This window comes from Pongo abelii, chromosome X, assembly GCF_028885655.2.
Source record: "Pongo abelii isolate AG06213 chromosome X, NHGRI_mPonAbe1-v2.0_pri, whole genome shotgun sequence".
NCBI lineage: Eukaryota > Metazoa > Chordata > Mammalia > Primates > Hominidae > Pongo > Pongo abelii.
In genome coordinates, this window is record NC_072008.2 from 20250215 (window position 1) to 20270812 (window position 20598).

Consider the following 20598-nt stretch of genomic DNA (forward strand, 5'->3'; position numbering starts at 1 on the left):
ACACAGAGCAAGGTGAATCCATTGGGTGGTTACATTTCTTCCATACAATAGCTGACTGCATACAATCATTAACCAAAATGATCCAGGATTGGAGTTTTTTTTTTTTTTTTGCTCAGTGGGTGCAGAATAAGGGAAAGATATAAGGAAGTTGCGGGTGCTTCTGAGAGAGAAGTTCAGATTATCAGCTATGGGGCCATGAGGTTCAGTCTGGATAAAAAAGGAAATAAAGACTGGGGACTGTGGGGGAAAACCCCAAAGGGATAAAATTCAAATTCCTTAATATGATTTATTATGCCTTTGATGATCTGGCTCCTGCTTATCTCTTGAGCCTCACATATTTCTTCTTCTCTTACTTTTTAAGTTCTAGTCATACAGAACTTTTGATTTTGAGTGCCTCTAATTCCGAATTTCTATACATTCTATTCTACCCTTCTCCCTTGCCCTTTTAGGTCTCAGATTAATCATTGTTTCCTTAGAAGGTCTGCTCTAATCCCTAGGCAACCCTGCTACATATTCCTACAGCATCCTGCACTTCCTTTACCTAGCTTTTTTTAGTGTGTCAATTTTATGAATTCAGGGTACATTAATATAAAGCTGCAGAAGCCTGACCATGGCCAATACTGCTACTCTGTGTCAGTCTGTCTGAGAAGCCAGGTGTTTCTATAATCATGATAGGCAGACTAATGAACTTCAAAGGTGTCCATGTCCAAATCCCTGGAATCTGTGAATATGTTATCTCACATGGCAACAGGGAACAAAAGTTGCAGATGCAATTAATGTTGCTAATCTGTTGACCTTGAGATGGAGAGATTATCCTAGATTACCTGCGTAGGTGAAATCTAATCACATGAGTCCTTAAAAGTGGAAGAGGCAGAAGAGGAGGGGCAAAAAGATGCATGTGGAGAGGACTTGACCCACCGTTGCTGGTTTTGAAGATGAAGGAATGGGCCGTAAGTCAAGGAATGGAGGCAGCCTTTAGAAACTGGAAGAGGCAAGGAAACAATTCTTCCCTAGGGCCTCCGGAAAGGAACGTAGCAGCCCTGCTGACACCTTGATTTTAGCTCAGTGAGACCTGTATTGGACTTCTGATCTCCAAAACTGTAAGATAACAAATCTGTGTTGTTTTAAGCCACTAAATTGTAGTAATTTGTTACAAAAATGGTAGAAAGCAAATACAGTTAACATTCCTACCTTGCCTCAGCATAATGCCAAGTAGACCTTGAAGGTCGCCATCTTATCTCGAGTAACTAAATCCAAGTGGATAGCCCCTAAACCAGCTGTTATGGGCTGAATTGTTACCTTCCCCAAATCCTTATATGTTGAAGTCCCAACCCCCAGTACCTGAGAATGTAACAGTATTTGAAGATAAAGTCTTTAAAGAGGTGATTGAATTAAAATGGGGCTGTTAGAGTGGGGCTCTAATGCAACGTGACTGGCGTCCTTATAAAAAAAGGAACAGCAAGGCTGCACAAGCACAGAGGACCAACCATGTGAAGAGGCAGCAAGAGGACGGCCAACTGTAAGCCAAAGAGAGAGGTCTCTGAAGAACCCAACCCTACAAGCACCCTGGTCTTGGACTTCCAGCCTCCAGAACTGTGAGAAATAAATTCTGATTAAGTCACTCAATGTGTGGTATTTCATAATATGGAACTACTAAGAAATGTCAACTGGGCAAGAAAAGGCTAACTTCAGGCCTATATAACCCATTCCCTCTCTACTAGGAATCAATGAACTCAATCAAATTTCCTCCAAAATGTGCTGATATTTATTACCAGAGAGAAAATGTAAAGTCCTTATCTCTAAAATGCTTTTAGCAAGATATACTTGGTCTTTATAGATGGTTTATTGTAAAACTTAGGATTTGTGGATTCATGAGGCATGACTGGCTGGAGAATGAGGGCTCATTTAAACTGCATAATGAAGTATAAAAAGGAGATGTTGCAAAATCAAATGACTCCCTTTGTTTGAACAAGGTCTCCACATACAACGCTCAGAAAGAAACTTGTCCTTTTTGAATCCAAAGTGCACCGAGAGAGAAAAGGGCCATTTTTGGAGCTGGACTCTCTAACATTTTGGACTTCCCTAAAAAATGAATATTTCATCTGTGTCTGGTGATCATCCCATATCCTTTGATTCATTAAAAGTTTGGTATTGGGTAAGATCTATGATTTATGTGTTTGACTTGACAAACCCTTTGAATGAAACAATATTATGCATGGAAAAATTATTTTGCACTTCTTAACTCAAATATTCCTGTTTTATCAATCTAGTTTCAAAAATATACTTTGGATAGAATTTCACATTATAAAGGATTACATGATCAAAATAATCTGATAAAAGGGACAAACATGCATTGATTTGAAACTTTATTATATAAATTTTCATTTCTTTTAAAGATTACAAAACCTGTTCTATGACAGGAATACAAGCAATATTGTTCCAGGATTATTCATGGATACATCTGAAGAGCTTAGATTACACATTAATAGTATGATTTGAAAACTTCCCAGATTAGACTCTTAAGTAAAACAATTTAAAGTATTTAGTGATACTTGATCCTTTACAAGCATTTTATAATTATGGCAGCAATGCCAAGCATCTGATGCGATTTAACCACCAACAAAAGGTACAATACGTAAGAATTCATGATATGGTATCTTGAGCTTCTGGCATGCCTTACTAGAGAGAAACTAGTATAAAGGAAGATCATATATAATAGTAGAAAAATATTTGTGATTTTTTTCTTTTTTAAAAACTATTTAAGTAGGCACCCACCCCATTCCCACCCATGACCAAAAATGCAAAATAAGTACATCCCTTAGGTGTATACCTTCCCTTTTGCTTAGGGCAACAGTTAAGATAAACTAATACATGTATATGATTTTAAGAGTTTAAAACTCATCACCCATAATCAATAAGGATGCTAAGGAATGGCAATACCTTGAAGCTTTTTTTAAAATTAAAAAACAAAGTTTTAGATGGTAAACTACACTTACAGAAACACAAACCAAAATCTTTATGCCCTTGCTTTGTATGTGAAAGTTCTATTTTAAATACTTGTTTGAAAAACTCATTATACAGTTCATTCAGTACTATGGTGATAATAGGAGTAAAGATGTTCACTTCCATTAGACAACGAACTAATCTACTTAGAGAGGACTATTATAGCGACTCTCTTCTCATATACGTTTACATATACTCTACTCATGGTATGTGCTCTAAAGAGGTTTTATTGAGGTTGGTACCTCTGAACTTAAATCTCTACATTTTCCTTTCCACTAATCTCTATTCAAAATGTCATATACTTTGCTAGTTGCTCTGGGAGAAGTCATGGACATTTAAACAGCTTATCATGCAGTTCAAGATTATATGGCAAAATAATGAGGAAAGTGCCTTAAGAGGTAGGAAGTAGGCTCTCATCCCAACCCTCGGTATGCCCTGTTACGAACAGTTAAAAAACTAGAATCAAAGTGGTAAATGTGAGGCTGATAGTAATACCAGGCTTAAGAAAATTAAGTTGACTTAGTTACTAGAATTCTTTGAGAACACTCAGTCACACTGGAACCAGTTGCAAATCACTTGATCACACAGAATACAGCAGTGTCAAAAACACATAAAGCACACTGTAGATACAAATTCTTCTTGGCCATCCATATTTGGGCATTATCATTCTGGAGATTCTTCATTGGAAAAAGTGGTTAAGTGTGGCTCTGTTGAATACCACAGTCCCAAGAAAGTGAATTTCATTCCTTCATTAATTGGTCTCCACCAATGGTCACTTGGGGAGACCAGCAAAATGTTAAGCAACCTGGGGTTGAAAAGAGGACTATTTTCATTAATTGAAATAAAAATACTGAGTTAAGTCAACTTATCTGTGAATTAAGTAAGGCTCAAAGTATATATCCAGTTTAAAGTTAGTTACATGGCATTGGGCCTTTCAGAGGGACACAACTATAGGACTAGATTGAAACCTCCTGGTTTAAGCACTAAGGTCAGCCATGGAGTCCATCATATTTGTTAATCTGAGAAAACAGACCTTTTCTGAACCTTTACATTCCTGAGCTATCTATCCTAAGGCCTTCATAAGTCTCAATGCTCAATCAACCATAAGATAGAATTTTCTTTATAAAATATAGTAAAGCAAACTGAAAAATTATAGGTCATTTTTAAAGGCCAGGAAGTAGAGAATATCAAAGCCATGTTGAGATGGGCATTGCTGGCCTCCATGGTGATTAAGCGCATCCATAGCAAGACCTGCAAATCTTGAATGCTTTTCTGCTGTCATCCCAGGCTGGGCTTACCTGAGTCCCTTTTCTGCCGAATACATTCTGCCCTCTCTTGAAGCCTTTGCTCTGTTCAAATCTTTCCTGGGCTGAAGGTGCAGGGCACAGCTAACTGGACAGCCCCACCTCCCATGATGTCCCCTGGCCCCAACAGCAGTCACTTCTTAAAAAGAGATGGGAAATGGTTGACCCAAACCCACTTTTTGGAGTACACTGCATGTGAAATGTGGAAACTCTACAGCATACACACCACAGCTTCTCTCCAGACAATCATAACTGACTTTTCACACATACAAGCTTCACAGCATCTCAACTTTGGGCCTTGTCAAAATTATTACATTTTTGGACTTTTGGGGTTGCTTGTGAATAAATGCATCCATATCAAATCTGTTAAAGTTGGGGGTCTGTTGCATTAGAAATAAGACACCTCTATAAACCAGAAAAAGCTGAAATGATTTATAAAAAACAAAAATTAAAAAAGGATGAAAAACTTACCTTCATTTAACATCATCACTTGAAAGGGAAGATACAAAACACATGGTAGTGTAATTCATACTTTCCAGTATGTGCTTGACAAGCTTAAATTCAATCTCTCATTTTGTAAAAGAGGCCTGATAGTTTAGTTTCTTCTTTCACAATGAAATATCTTTAAGACTGGACTGATACCTTCTGGGAGAAGCCTCAGTAACTGGCAGCACTAATTGGTGAAAGGCAGAAGCCTTTAGGGGCCTCAATACCACAACTGTAGGGGCCTGAAGAATTGACGCTGAGAAATTAATGGAAAAGTTAACCCAACACAAGCACTATATTTAGAGCACATTGTTGGCCAAGTTTTTCCACTGTATGTCAAAAGCAATGGAAGAGAATAACAGGACCACAGATTAAATACATTTAAGTAGAAAGCCTTCCATTTTGTGAACATATAACTTGCTTTTCTCCAATAAAATTGGCTGCTGGGCTAAGCAAAGAAGGTAACTATCTTCGAAAGAAATAAAAGTTGGCATCACATACCAGTAGAGGACTGCCCAAGAAATATGTAGTTTTTGAACTCAGCTACTGGTTGGTGATCATATGGGGGAAAGGCAGCATGGTGTTATGAGGGGAAAAAAAACAAAATGGGGAGGAGTTAAGGATTCTAGACTTTGATATGTGTCTCAGGTTCTCTACATGCAATATGAGAAAGTTGGATTGGGTAATTTATAAGGATTTATGTGTTTACTTCTAGTTCTAAAAGACTATGATGGACAATACTCCTAAGCAATTATGGAGTAGCATCAGTGTAAAAAATCTGAAAATATATATTTTTCTGCTCAGAATGACATTAACATTTTAAAAGTGACAATAATTTGAGATGATCATAGTTTGAAACACTGAATAGAGGAGGGAAAAAAGCTCTCTTTCCAGGCAATGGAAAGCAGCTTTTAATAGTTAGCATCCATATATTCAAGAATTTGAAAATACTTTCTCTATCTAGACATTCTGATATCCTTCCTATACATTATTTCATTTAGAAGCTAAACTTACATTTGATTTCTATGCAGTAATCATTTTTGTGTCACTTGGGCAAAAGAAATGTTATAGATTTCCCCTTTCTCTTTAATTGCATAGAGGAGAAGTTAAGGAATGGCAAGTGGATTTCAGGACATTTAGACAAACCACACTCTCTTGGCTTTGTACTCTTAGGGGAAAATTTCAAGCTTCTGTGGCAGGAAAAAAGGTTTCTGATATAAATGGCTTATTACATGATGACTAGCAAAAATCTGTATGAGTACATTCTTTTTTTTTTTTTTCCTTCTTGAGACAGAGTCTCACTCTGTCGCCCAGGCTGGAGTGCAATGGCGTGATCTTGGCTCACTGCAACCACCACCTCCTAGGTTCAAGCGATTCTCCTGCCTCAGCCTCCTGAGTAGCTAGGATTACAGGTGCGTGCCACCATGCCCAGCTAATTTTTGTATTTTTTAGTAGAGACAAGGTTTCACCATGTTGGCCAGGCTGGTCTCAAACTCCTGACCTCAGGTGATCCACCTGCCTCGGCCTCCCAAAATGCTGGGATTACAGGCGTGAGCCACTGCGCCCAGCCCGTATGGGTACATTCTTGATGAGGTAAGTTAAATCACTTTTTTCTTGCTCATATGTCTTTTACATTACATACTGATGTATGCTAGGCAGCTTGGCAAAGACACAGGTAATAATGGGGACTGAAGTTTCTTTCATCAAATACGATTGTGGAAACTACCAAATTAGATGCAGATAATGAATACTGCAATCTAAGCAGGCCCAGTGGCCATTATGAAAACTGATCATTCCTGAAGTCAAAGGAAGCAGTATGTGGCTATAAATTATCATGAGGGATTCAGAAAATATTCAATGCTGTTCACTTAGCCTGCCCTACCTATAATTTTAGGTTAGAACAGATACTGTTTGATCAATAATGTTTTATTCCCTAAAATAAGAAAGTTTAAATCCAATTTCATACAGAGGCCTTTGGCCTTTATTACATTTAAATTAGTGTTTAATATAGAATATCTATTTAAACATGAAATATCCAATAGGACTTCAATTACCTGTTGCTAAATTTTCCTTCACCAATCTCCTTACCATGACTCTTAAAGGGCTTTGACGTATATTGGCAAAATCCCAGATGATATGCCAAATTCTAAGTATGGATGCTATGTAAGATTAGAAGTGCAAGGACTACTTCCTTAATTAAGGAAAAAAGAACTCTAAGGAGTTGCAAAGTATATGGACTAACTTCATAGGTGTATTCTTGATTTCATGCCACACACATATGATAACTTTCTCTACCATAACAGCTCTCTAGGTTAGTCTGACAGAGCACCTGACTTTAAGAAACAAACAAATGAACGAACCAGTGAAACAGACATGGGGAAAGATATGTACATTTTGGAAGTATTACATTCAAGAGCTGTTCCACAATCTGGCCATTTTTAGGGCTGTCCAACAATACTGTTAATCCAGGTGAACTATTTAACCAGATTTAATAGTCAATTGATTAATAATAATAGATTCCAAGTTAAACAAGGCATGTATACATTAAAGAAAGCAGTACAGAAATGTACTGTATATGAACTGTTTACAAAAACATACAAAATGTTGGATGGCACAAGGGATACAGTGCTAATATAAACGGATTGTTTAAGCTAAGTGCTTAACATAAACTGTCCATCCCTATAACTAACAAAGAATATTTAAGGGACATGAAATATTTCCTATAAAAATAATGCTATATGGTGTACTTTATTCAGTGTATTTTTAGGTGGTATTCATATGTTCATTATTTTTCTCATTGATTCAGTGACTATATCTTCATCATGTTTCCATTTTCATTTCTTCCGAAGCTCCAGGAAAATCTAACTTGCTAACAATCATTTAAAGCGAGAAGAGACGAAAGCAGGAGCAGCAGCAGGAACAGCAGCATTATGGGTACCAGCTGGGACAGTGTGTGCTTGCAGGTGTCTCTCAGATATGTGCTACCTGTCGCCAGAACTTGTGCTATCAGCTTACACCATGGTACCAAATATCTCACTGAGGTCACTTCACAGGGCTGTTGAGGTGATTTTTTTAATACCTCTCCGCTGAGCAAGAGTAGAGCGGCCTACTGGTTCCAAAACTGGTGACTGATTACGGTTCAAAGCAGAATATGTAGCTGCCATGGCACCCTGAACAAAGGAAATAAAGGTAATAACAGAAATGACAATGGATAGTCACACATACACAAATACAAAATGAACAGTTTTTTCATATACAAATGTATATAGATTTTATTTGGTTCATAATGAAAATAACCACACCGGTCAAATCCACTGACTTAACCAAAACTGTAGAGGCCAACACGGAGGTTAAAATTTTGTATGAGAGACAACACAGATAGGCTCATAACAGGCAGTCCTCACTTTTCTCAGGACTATTCAACATTTTTTCCCTTTGCATTCCTTTAATGCATAAAGGCACTAAAGAGACAGGAAGGCATGCTCTTTAAGTTGGGAAATCCATAAGCTTAATCTGTCCTTATTGATAGTGAATACCTACTTATGTAGACTGAGAGGAATTCAAAAGTCGCTCTTAAACTAGTTTTATTACTAATATATTGATATGCCTTGAGCTTTTCTAAGTCACCCACCGTTAAGAGAATCCCACAACAGAATTGGATGCAGGATGAAAGAGAAAGGTGCTGGGGGCATGGACAGGGCTTCTTGAAGTCTCCCCTGGAGGACATGTGGAAAACAGTGACTGTATGGGGCTGCTCACCTTTACTAGATGTGGTGCATCCTGTCTATTTAGTTGGTATTGCGGCAGTTGGTCCCAGTGGACGATCCAAGGATGTCTGAGCACAAGAGCAGCAGTCAGTCTCTGATGAGGGTCTACATGAAGCATCTTTGACACCAGGTCCTGTAATGGGAATAATAAAACAAGCTTAAACCTTTTGTTTTGCTTCTTTTTCTATGGCTCTTGATACTAATGAACATTCTTCCTTAGCTTCTATGATACTGCTTTTTCTGGTAGCAGCCCTTTGGTCAACATGGTAATTTGGGGGAAAAAAAATCAGTCTCCGTTTTTTCCCTGCTAAATAACAGTAATTTGGTGCATCACGAGGGGTCAATTTAGCACATTTTATATATCTTTAAGTACTCTGGCTCTTTTTTCCTTCAGATTTTCTGGGTTCCCTACATTTTTGTAGGTTTATTTATTTATTGAAACAGGGTCTCATTCTGTCACCCAGGCTGGAGTGCAGTGGCATGATCTTGGCTCACTGCAACCTCTGTCTCCTGGGCTCAAGTGATCCTCCCACCTCAGCCTCCCAAGGAGCTGGGACTACAGGTGTGCGCCACCATGCCTGGCTAACTTTTATGTTTTTAGTAGAGATGGGGTTTCATCATGTTGCCCAGGCTGGTCTCCAACTCCTGGATCCAAGTGTTACTCCCGCTTCAGCCTCTCAAGGTGCTAGGATTACAGATGTGAACCACTGTGCTCCGCCAGTTTATTTTTAAGTAATGTTCAGTTACTTAAGATTTTTTTTTGTGTTGCTGGTAATACTGAAAAACAACATGAATGTCCAATCACAGGAATTTAATTGGAGGGCTCTAAATGCCCCCTGAAAAGTTTATAGTATTTTTTTTCCTACTTCAAAAGCAACTCATGGGCATTACAGAATAATCAGAAAATACTGGAAAGTGAAAGCACATGAGGAACAGTTCCATAATCCCACTCTTCCAGAGACAGTCACTGTTAGCACTGCATATCTATCTAAATGCCATTCCTATGCATGCAATGTAGATGCATATAATCACTACATGGTTTTACACTCTTCAAAATAACACCACTGTCATTTATAAAAGCCACCATTTTTAAAATTTTTCATTCAAAATACATTTGTTAAGTATCCATTAAAAGCCAGGCATTCTGCTAGGCACTGGGTAGTTAACAGTGAACAACACAGAAATGAAGTCTAGGCAACATAGTGAGGTCCTGTCTCTACAATTTTTTTTTTTTTTTTTAAAGCTGAGTGTGGTGGCATATGCCTGAGGTCCCAGCTATTTGGGAGGCTGAGGCGGAGGATCATTTGAGCCCAGGAGGTCAAGGCTGCAGTGAGCCGTGATTGAACCACTGTACTCCAGTCTGGGCAACAGAGCAAGACCCTGTCTCAAAAAAAAAAAAAAATGAACTCTGACTTCATGAAGTTTTCAGTTCAGTGAAGGAGAGATAAAGAATCAATAATCACAAAGCAAGTAAGTTCTTTGACAGGATGAACAAACACCAGGCGCAGCTAGAGGGACATAGAGATACCTGACTGTACTGTGCGAGGTGGCTTAAAAGGGAGTTTTTAAGAGGAAGATAAGACCTGTAGGATAAGCAGGAGCTAGATTAGAGAAAGGAAGGGGGAAACACTGCCTCAGGTAGAGTAGAGAGAATGGAGAGTGAGTTTGGAGGAACGCTCTCAGGTGGGAGAGAAGACGTCACAGTTAAGGAATTGGCAGCAGTACAATGCGGCTACAGCATAAATTTACTGTGAAGGAGAATGTGGCAGTGGATAAAGTGGGAGAGATGAGAAGGGACCAGACCAGGAAAGTCCCTGTAAGCCATATTTGCAAATGTGGACTTATTTGATGGTAATAAAGTGTTTAAAGTTAGGGAGTGATGTGGTTAAGTAGAAAGATCACATTCACTGAGTGTGGAGGAAAATGGACTGGTGAAAGATGATAGCTTCAGGGAGGTGTATGTAATGGAGAAAATTGGGCTGGGCGTGGTGGCTCATGCCTGTAATCCCAGCACTTTGGGAGGCCAAAGTGGGAGGATCACTTGAGCCCAGGAGTTCGAGACCAGCCTGGGCAACGTAGTGGGACTCCATCTCTACAAAAAATTTAAAAGTTAGCGGGGAGTGGTGGTGCATGCCTGTAGTCCCGGCTGTTCAGGAGGCTGAGGTGGGAGGATAGCTAGAGTCCAGAAGTTGGAGGTTGCAGCGACCTGTGATTGCACCACTGCAACTCTAGCCTGGGCAACACAGTAAGACTCTGTCAAAAAAAAAAAAAAAAAAAAAAAAAGAGAGAGAGAGAGAGAAATGGAGGTATTTAGGATAAAGAACTGACAGAATCTGGTGGTTAACTAGATCTTGGGAACTGGCGTGACGTTGTCCCAGGCACTCCTCTGCTATGAGACATTTATGGTTTCTTACTTTTAGTTATTAACAGCTAAGAACAGGGATATGCAATTGAACAGAGCTGGAAATAAAAATAAAAAAAATTAGGAACCTCCCTTTTGCAATTCTGAAAGTAGGCAAAAGTGCTTAAAATTGCATAAAAGGCTGCAAAACTGTCCAGGGATACAACAAAACTCAATTATAATTTTAATCAAATCTATACGTTAATGAACTTTTGGCGAACTCCCTTCAAACTACTTCTCTTACTACAGCCCCTTTAATGGCTACTCCTCCTAAGCTTTCTCTTTAAGTGGCGCTCTCCAGAATTCCTTCCTTGGCTCTCTTACCACTCTGCTCAGATAATCTCATTCATATTCATGGCCTTAGCTACTATGGATGATGACAACTCTTAACTTTTAAGTGTCACCCCAGACTTCTCTTTTAAGACCTATAACCATATAGACAGTTGCCTGATGGACATACATCTCTTAATTCATAATGTCCAAATCTGCAACCACCACTCCTCTCAAAACTACTTCTTTTGTATTCTACAAATCAGTGAAGGATACCACCCCTCATCCATCTGCCCAAGGTAGAAATGGGGACTACATACATTATAACTGCTTTTCTCTCATTTCTTATGTATAATAAACCATCAAGTCTATTTTGCCTCCTGAATTTCTCTTCCATTTGGCTCAAATTCCATCACAACTGCTCTAATATAGGTCCTCATCATTCATGACCTGAAATATTGCAAAACCTTACAAGTACTGTCCCTAATATTAGGTCAGTGAGGACTGAATGAAACAACATAGGTAAAAGTGTTAGCATAGTCCTTGGCACATAAATGCTCAGTAAATGCCAGCTCTAGTCTTCTTGCTCTCAAAGCCACATATGACCCACATGACTGACAACATTCACATATGCAACTTGCTCTTGAGGGGATACACCCAGATTGATAGAGCCCTCCCTTCTATCTTGTGGCTAATCATGGAATTATATCATGCTTGTAATCACAAGTCTTAACTGTACATATTAGCAACACTTACTAGTAATAACATGGAATCTATAAGATAGGCTGTGAGTTGGATGTAATTTTTTATGCTCTGTGTCTCCATTCTCACCTGCCCTTCCTCTCTCACCAAAAAAGCATACCAGGATGTAAGTGAATGAAGCAAATCACAGTGATAACCTCAACTTGCTTCAACTTATTAAAAAATCAATTAATGTGTAAGCCCTGATATTTTATTATTGGTAACATATACTTAATATACCTTACAACCTACCATGACAAAGTTTGTGGTGGACTCCATAGCTAAGAATTACTGCTCCACAGAATGCACTTTAAAAAGGAAAATCTGATCACTGCACTCCTTAATATGTGTTTTAACAGCTCCACAATACCCAGAGTTAAGCCCACAATCCTCAGCACGAGCCACAAAGCCTTTCACAATCTGGGTTCATCAGCTATCCTCTCTCATGCAACCCTGCACTAGTCACATGGAATGACCAGCCTGGAGGCATTCTGCATTCTCATGCTATCATCACCACCTATCTGCATGTGCTGATCCCTCAGCTTAGGACTACATCTTTCTGCTCCTGAAATCTGCCTGGCAAACTCCTTCACTGCTTCTGGAAAGCTTTCCTTAAAATCCTTCTGACTAAGCATCGTCTGTGAACTTCTTTAGCACAGAAACTGTACCACTGTTACAGCACATGTGACACTGTACCGTATATTTTTGGCTGTCTCCCAACTAGACTGTGAGCAACCTGGGATTGGTAATTCTATCTTTGTCACATCTTTTATCTCCAAGGCCTTCATTTATTAAGCACATTGTAGGCACTCAATAAGGGAACTACAAAGGAAACAAGTACCCAGAGAAATGAATTATCTGGTTTAAGACATTGTTAGAAAAAGGTAAAGGCTAACATTTCATTTTATTTATTTATTTTTGTTTATTTTTTTGAGACACAGTCTTGCTCTGTCACCCAGGCTGGAGTGCAGGGGTGCACTCTTGGGTCACTGCAACCTCCGCCTCCCTAGTTCAAGCAATTTTCCTGCCTCAGCCTCCCGAGTAGCTGGGATTACAGGCACCTGCTACCACAGCTGGCTAATTTTTTTGTATTTTCAGTAGAGATGGGGTTTCACCATGTTGGCCAGGCTGGTTCTGAACTCCTGACCTCAAGTGATCCGCCCACCTTGGCCTCCCAAAGCGTCAGGATTACAGGTGTGAGCCACTGCGCCCGGCCAACATTTCATTTTAAATGCAGTTATAAAACCAAATATTATCTATACAGACATTAAATTGGTCAACTGAGGCTTCAGGCCCTATGCCAATAGAATCTATATACACTTTTGATGTGTTCTATTTACTTATACGATCACCTCAACTCAAGCTTTCACCCCAAGAAAAAAGAATATGCACTTTTACCAATATGTATCCTCTTTATCTACTCTGTTTTTCTTATTTTGAAGTAAAAAACTTCATTTTTTAAAAAGAATTCTCTATGAAAAAAGTGAAAATAGAACAGAGTTGGAAAGCAAGTCAGTGCTATTCAGGGGATGGCAGATCTTCCAGAGAGACGGGCTCTTCAAATGATTTCATGCAGATGCTATGAAACTATACATCTGTTTATTGTGAAAAAACCGAAACCTCTTTCTTCATAATCTGAATTAAAAATAGAACATGGTATAATTATTCTAGGGAATGAGGGCTGTGGAATCATATTTAGTTTGAAGCACCCATGTTTAGCCGGTATGTAACATGGACAAGTTCAAACTAACATTCTGGGCTCTGGTTTCCTTCTGTGAAATGGGGATACTGCCACCTATTTCACAGGGTGTTATGAGGATTACATGACATAATTTAGGTAAAGTGACGTGTGAGGCACACAATAGACGGACAAATCATGAAGACTACCACGGTTATTATTTATCATGTTCTTCAGTGAGAAACAGTTTTAAAAGTATAAATAATAAGGCCGAACCAATGTCAGCTGGGAAAGAAACAAAATAATGGGTCCATTTTCGAGTTCAAAATTATTTGTTAACATCACTTTAACATACTAATTTATAAACAAAGGTTTCTAACTGGTAGTATTTCTTCTCACTATGGATCATAAAAAGTTATTTTCTCAAAATCTTATAATAGGAAGTGATACTTACCTTTGCTGTGTCTGAAACAGAATTCCAGTAACCACCACTGAGTGAGAATTTTCCGCTACCTATTCGTGCCAATATTTCCTCTGGTGTATCATCAGGACCATTTGCAAATGGAGTGTAACTAATTTATAATAAAATTAAAATATTAATGAATACAATTTATTATTTGGTTGGTAATCTCAAAAGTACTCTAATTCAGTTAATGTAATATTTTATTAAAATCTACCAAAGTGAAAAAAATCAACAAAATGAAGCTCCATAAGGCACCAGGTAAAGTATAGGTTATAAAATATTAATTATATTTAATATATAATAATATAAATATTTTAAGACCTGACACATTATAGAATAAAACATTAAGAAATAGTGTAGGCCAGGCACGGTGGCTCATGCCTGTAATGCCAGCACTTTGGGAGGCCGAGGTGGGCGGATCACAAGGTCAGGAGTTTGAGACCAGCCTGGCCAACATGATGAAACATTGTCTCAACTAAAAATACAAAAATTAGCCAGGCGTGATAGTGCGTGCCTGTAGTCCCAGCTACTCGGGAGGCTGAGGCAGGAGAATTGCTTGAACCTGGGAGGCGGAGGTTGCAGTGAGCCGAGATCGTGCTACTGCACTCCAGCCTGGATGATAGAGCAAGACTCCGTCTCAAAAAAAAAAAAACAAAAAACAGTCTATGTTTCTGACATGACAAGAGTCCAAAAAAGTATGGAAAAAATCAATTTAGGACCTCGAGACATTAATAAATAGCACATTATAAAAAATCAGTAATGATATAGCCATAAATGTGGAATTGTTACAGAATTGTATATATTAGATAACATGAGAAAACATGGAAAGATATGACAACATCTGAATTAAAAAGAAAAAAACCTATATAGGCCAGGTACAGTGGCTCATGCCTGTAATCCCAGCACTTTAGGAGGCCAAGACAGGAGGATCACTTGAGCCCAGGAGTTTGAAACCAGCCTGGGCAGCACAGCAAGACCCTGCTTCTACAAAAAAATAAAGAAATTAGGCAGGTGTGGTGGTGCACTCCTGTAGTCCTAGCTACTCCTATTCGGGAGGCTGAGGTGAGAGGATTGCTTGAGCCCAGGAGTTTGGGGCTACAGTGAACTATGGCTGTGTCACTGTACTCCAGCCTGGGCAACAGAGTGAGACCCTGTCTCTAAAGGAAAAGCAAACAAACAAACAAACAAAAAACCCCAAACAAAACAAAAACCTAGATAACTTAAGCAAAACATTGATGAACAAATGCTTAGATGCTTAGAACATATGGTATACACTCACCCGGTAAGCATTGTATAGAGTAGGACACCAAGACTCCATATATCACAAGCAGCATCATAGCCTTGTCGTTTTAAAACCTAGAAAAAGTGCAAAATTAGTATTACTATACCACCATTTTGTATTTATATTTGTAAGGCTATGAGTTGAATTATATATTCCAAATCAACACCTATAAGGAAAATTTCAACAGAACATGGTTACCAAATAAGGCAATATGTTAATCCGATTCTAGAACATTCTACTACTAATAATTCATATATAAATTTAATTTTGGTATTCAAATTAATATTTATTGAATGTTGTAGGTACACAGGAATATAAAACACACTGAAGATAACTTTCTTATTTTAATGAATTTATATTTTGTTTAGGGCTACAGAAATATTTACAAAAAACAATGCTTTTAAGAACACACACACACACACGCACACAAAGAACACACATAACCTAGCACAAAAATCACCAACTTTTATCAGGTATGAACTATGAGAAATACAAAAAACCCCTGATTTCCTCAAAAAAAAAAAAAAAAATCTGATGGGAAATAAACATATAAATAGTTAACAACTCAACCTGATAAATATTATAATAAAATCAAGTCTGGGTAGGGTATGGTGGCTCACACCTGCAGTCCAGCACTTTGGGAGGCCAAGGTGGGAGGATCACTTGAAGCCAGGAGTTTGAGACCAACCTGGGCAACACAGCAAGACCTCTTTATTATTATTATTATTATTATTATTATTATTATTGAGACAGGGTCTCACTCTGTCGCCCAGGCTGGAGTGCAGTGGCGCGATCTTGGCTCACTGCAGCCTCTGCCTCCCGGGTTCAAGCAATTCTCCTGCCTCAGGCTCCTGAGCAGCTGGGATTACAGGCATGTGCCATCACGCTTGGCTTATTTTTGTATTTTTAGTAGAGACGGGGTTTTGCCATGTTGCCCAGGCTAATCTCAAACCCCTGAGTTCAAGCAATCTGCCCGCCTTGGCCTCCCAAAGTGCTGGGATTACAGGCGTGAACCATGGCATCTGGCCAAGATCTCATCTTTAAAAAATAAAAATAAAAAATCAGCCAGGCACGGTGGTGTTCTCCTGTAGTCCTAGCTACCTGGAAGGCTGAGGCAGGAGGATTGCTTGGGGTGAGGAGTTCAAGGCTGCAGTGAGCTATGATTGCACCACTGTATTCTGGCCTAGGCAACAGAGGGAGACCCTGTCCCTAAACAAACAACCAAAACCCCCAAATTATGTCTTAAATGTTATAGGTATGAAGATGAGGAAGCAATTTACTCCTGACATGGGGAGAGAAGGAAGGCTAGAGGGTGGCCTGCTTATATTGGACCTATAAGTAAGAGAGCAGAGCAGGCTTAGTGATAGGCCAGAAGTTCATTGTGTCTAGAACTTCAGGTAGGGAATACCGGAGCAGGTAGGGAATACCAGAGAGACTGAAGGTTTTTTTTTTTTTTGAGAGGGGTTCTTGCTTTGTGACCCAGGCTGGAGTGCAGTGGTGTGATTTTGGGTCACTGCAACCTCAAACTCTTGGGGTCAAGTGATCCTCCTACCTCAGCCTCCTGAGTAGCTGAGACTACAGGCCCGCCACCATGCCCAGCTAATTTTAATATTTTTTGTAGAGATGGGGTCTCACTATGTTGCCCAGGCTGGTCTCAAACTCCTGGCGTCAAACAGTCCTCCTGCCTTGGCCTCCCAAAGTGCTGGGATTACAGGCATGAGCCACCATGCCCTGCCTCAAGGGCTTTTATAATATCTTAAGAAATTTAGATTCTTCTGTAGGCAATCAGATGTCATTGAAACATTAAACAGGGAAATGAAAGGCTGGCATTTTATCTTAATTATTTCTTCAGTAAGTCTTCAATTAAATTATTATTAATAATTCTGTATTAAACATAGTGAATGAGTTTTAAAACATACTAATACTGCAAGCAAACTCTCTCACAATTACCTCTGGTGCAACAAAATTTGCAGTGTAACAAGGAGTCATGAGAAGACCATTTTCCGCTCTCAGCTGTTTTGCAAAGCCAAAATCACAAATTCGAATAGATTCCGGATTACCAGATTCATCCACATAAAGAATGTTGCTAGGTTTCAAGTCTCTATGAACCACCTAATTGAAATACAAATTAAAGAGTTATGTTAACAATGTATTTCCATTACTGAAAGTTCTTTATTCACAAACTGTCAAGCAATGCACTTAACAAGATGATGAGTGCTGACCTTTAAATTAGCCTAACATTATAAAATACTGATAATGTAAAGCATAACTCTCTAACATAGACCTGGGGCAAGGAGGAGGAGGAAGACAGAATAGTACTTACCTCCCTCCTCTTTGTCCAATTGAGTAATTGGCTTAAGGAAAATTGCAAACAGCAATAATATATCTACCTCCAGGTTGATCACTCATTTAATATTGAGTGTCTATCATGTACCAGGGTATTATATAAGCTGCTGTAGATACCGTGGTGAACAAGACCCATGAGATCCTGGCCTTTCCATGCTAGGAGCTTACACAGTTCTGGGGGAAGCAGAGAATAGGTTGAGAGATGGGGCATAACTAGGGAGGTCACTTTAAATAGGGCAGTCAGGGAGGGTCTCTAGATGAGGTAACATCTGATCCAATAGCTGAAGAACAGAATGAATGAGCCATAAGAACAGTAAGGGAGAGTCACTCTAACTAGAAGGAACAGCATGTACAAGGTACATACACAACAAATATATTCTGATAGACTAAATGGAATAGACAGGGCATTGAGGAGTAAAAAGGAAAAAAATCAAAACAAATCTGGACTTTATTTTTGGTGTTGCCTATTTGATATACAAGGTGTTACACATGCAAGAAGAAACCTCTTCTTTAGAGTTCTGTATTATTTTCCTCTTTTAATGATCTACCTGAGTACAGTAGTCCCCCCTTATCCGTGGGGTATATGTTTCAAGACCCCCAGTGGATTCCTGAAATTGAGGATAATACCAAAGTCTCTCTATATTTTTTCCTAGATATATATACCTATGATATAGTTTAATTTAAAAATCAGGCACAGTAAAAGATTAACAATGACTAATAATAAATTAGAACACTTGTAACAATATACTGTAATAAAAGTTATGTGAATGTGGTCTCTCAAAATACTGTAATATTTCTGACAATCGTTGACTGTGGATAACTGAAACCACAGAAAGCAAACTTGCAGATTAGTGGGGGACTACTGTACTTTTTTATCATAAGCTTCTCTGACATTCCTTTTTAGACTTAAGTGTGCCTTCTGTCACCAAATTCTGAGTCTGTGTTCCAATCAATCAAATTAGATTTAGTTCCTCACATCCAGGACATCACTTCTCCAGACTATTTTAATAATGAATTACTGATGAGGCATTGGGAAAAGAACACAGAAGACTTTGATGACTGCAAGGTCATAAGTTCCTCAGTGACTACTGAGTTCTATTAATTTCAAGTTACAATACTAGGCAAATCTTGATAAGTTAGAAGTCAGGAAGCTCTAGAATTAACACATTCTACTTGGCTTTCAGGGGCAAAGACAAAACAAGAAGAGTGTATTGAAACTGAACTCAAGAAGTAATCTTTTATATTTGCATGTATCAAAACATCACGTTGTATACCATGAATATATATAATTTGTCAACTAAAAAATTTTTAAAAAATTGTTTATTTTCCCCTTGCTTTCCATTCCTCTTCACTCCTCTGCTGTTCTCCTTTCCTCCCTCCCTCCCCTCATTTTCTCCTTTCCTCCCAGACTTCTCTTCTTTTTTTTTTTTCTGAGATGGAGTCTCACTCTGTTGCCCAGGCTGGAGTGCAGTGGTGCAATTTCAACTCACTGCAACCTCCGCCTCCCGGGTTCAAGCAATTCTCCTGCCTCAGCCTTCTGAGTAGCTGGGATTACAGGCATGCGCCATGACGCCCGGCTAATTTTTGTACTTTTAACAGAGACAGGGTTTCGCCATGTTGGCCAGGCTGGTCTCAAACTCCTGACCTCAGGTGATCCACCCACCTTGGCCTCCCAAAGTGCTAGGATTACAGGCGTGAGCCACTGCACCCGGCCGCCTTGTTTTAAAAATACGATTTTCTCAAACTCCTGACCTCAAGTGATCTGCCTGCCTCAGCCTCCCAGAGTGCTGGGATTACAGGCATAAGCCACTGTGCCCGGCCTAGAAATACAATTTTCTTTTGCTGTTTACTAAAAATCTGCATACAAGAAGAATGAAGAGCATATCCACCAGCCAGAAGCATGTGACTCCTTGGCTTCATTGTTTTAAGGATTTCCTTTTATATATGAATACAAAGCAGGATTCCTTGGTTCTGCTTCTAACCTGAAGTGGGCCTGGTTTCCATGAGTACTGAGTGACCTAGCAGAAACAATGCTACGTTTTCCAGGTCAGAAGAGATCACTTACGTTTTCTTGGAAGCACGAGAGTTTAACATAAACAAGGTAGGATATCAAAGGTACACTTCAATCTCAATAATAAAAGTTTATATAGAGGAAGATCAGTAGGATAATTCAGCTAATAGCAGTTATTTTCCATTTCATGCATAAAGTAACTTCTATCTAATTCTAGCTCAAACATAAAGGAAAAAAGTGTGTGTATGTATATATAGAGTGTTAAAAAGACTTACCCCTTGTGCGTGAAGATATTCAACGGTTTTGGTTATAGTGAACAGGACAGCACTGGCCTCTCGTTCAGAGAAAAATTTTTGTCTAAGAATTTTATCCAGCAATTCACCTCCTTTCATAAGTTCTGTTACTACATATACATATTTTCCATCATCATATACCTATAAATTTCAACATCAAAATGTAAATATTATTTGAAACTTTTTATATGTGCCCAAAACAAAGTTTAAAATATAAAAGAAAAATTAAACTCACTTCATATTCAAGAAAAATTTTATTTATTTATTTATTTTGAGACAGACACTCGCTCTGTCACCCAGGAGTGCACTGGCACAATCTTGGCTCACTGCAATATCCACTTCCTGGGCTCCAGCGATCCTCCCACTTCAGCCTCCCAAGTAGCTGGGACTACAGGTGCATGCCAACACACCTGGCTAATTTTTGCATTTTTTGTAGAGACGAGGTTTTGCTGTGTCTCCATGAGCAGTGATAATCTGAGGAAATTTGAGTTTTGACAACCTCCAGATAAGGCCTTTGGGCCTATGTGAACATCATTAGCAAGAGAAGACTTAA

At 38.9% G+C, this 20598-nt stretch overlaps 1 protein-coding gene across 7 annotated transcripts in view; it reads right to left on the reverse strand.

Annotated features, from left to right (window-relative positions):
- Positions 1-7167: 7167 nt before the first annotated feature.
- Positions 7168-20598, reverse strand: part of RPS6KA3 (ribosomal protein S6 kinase A3) — a 112463-nt gene continuing 99032 nt past the window's right edge. For all 7 annotated transcript variants that reach the window (XM_063721398.1, XM_024240403.3, XM_002831445.6 and 4 more), the window contains 6 exons: positions 20028-20186; positions 17346-17507; positions 15393-15469; positions 14105-14222; positions 8553-8693; positions 7168-7963 (listed from right to left, as the gene is read on the reverse strand). In XM_063721398.1, the coding sequence (XP_063577468.1) occupies positions 7841-7963; positions 8553-8693; positions 14105-14222; positions 15393-15469; positions 17346-17507; positions 20028-20186 (780 nt within the window). In that variant the 3' untranslated portion in view covers positions 7168-7840. The remainder of the gene's footprint in view (positions 7964-8552; positions 8694-14104; positions 14223-15392; positions 15470-17345; positions 17508-20027; positions 20187-20598) is intronic.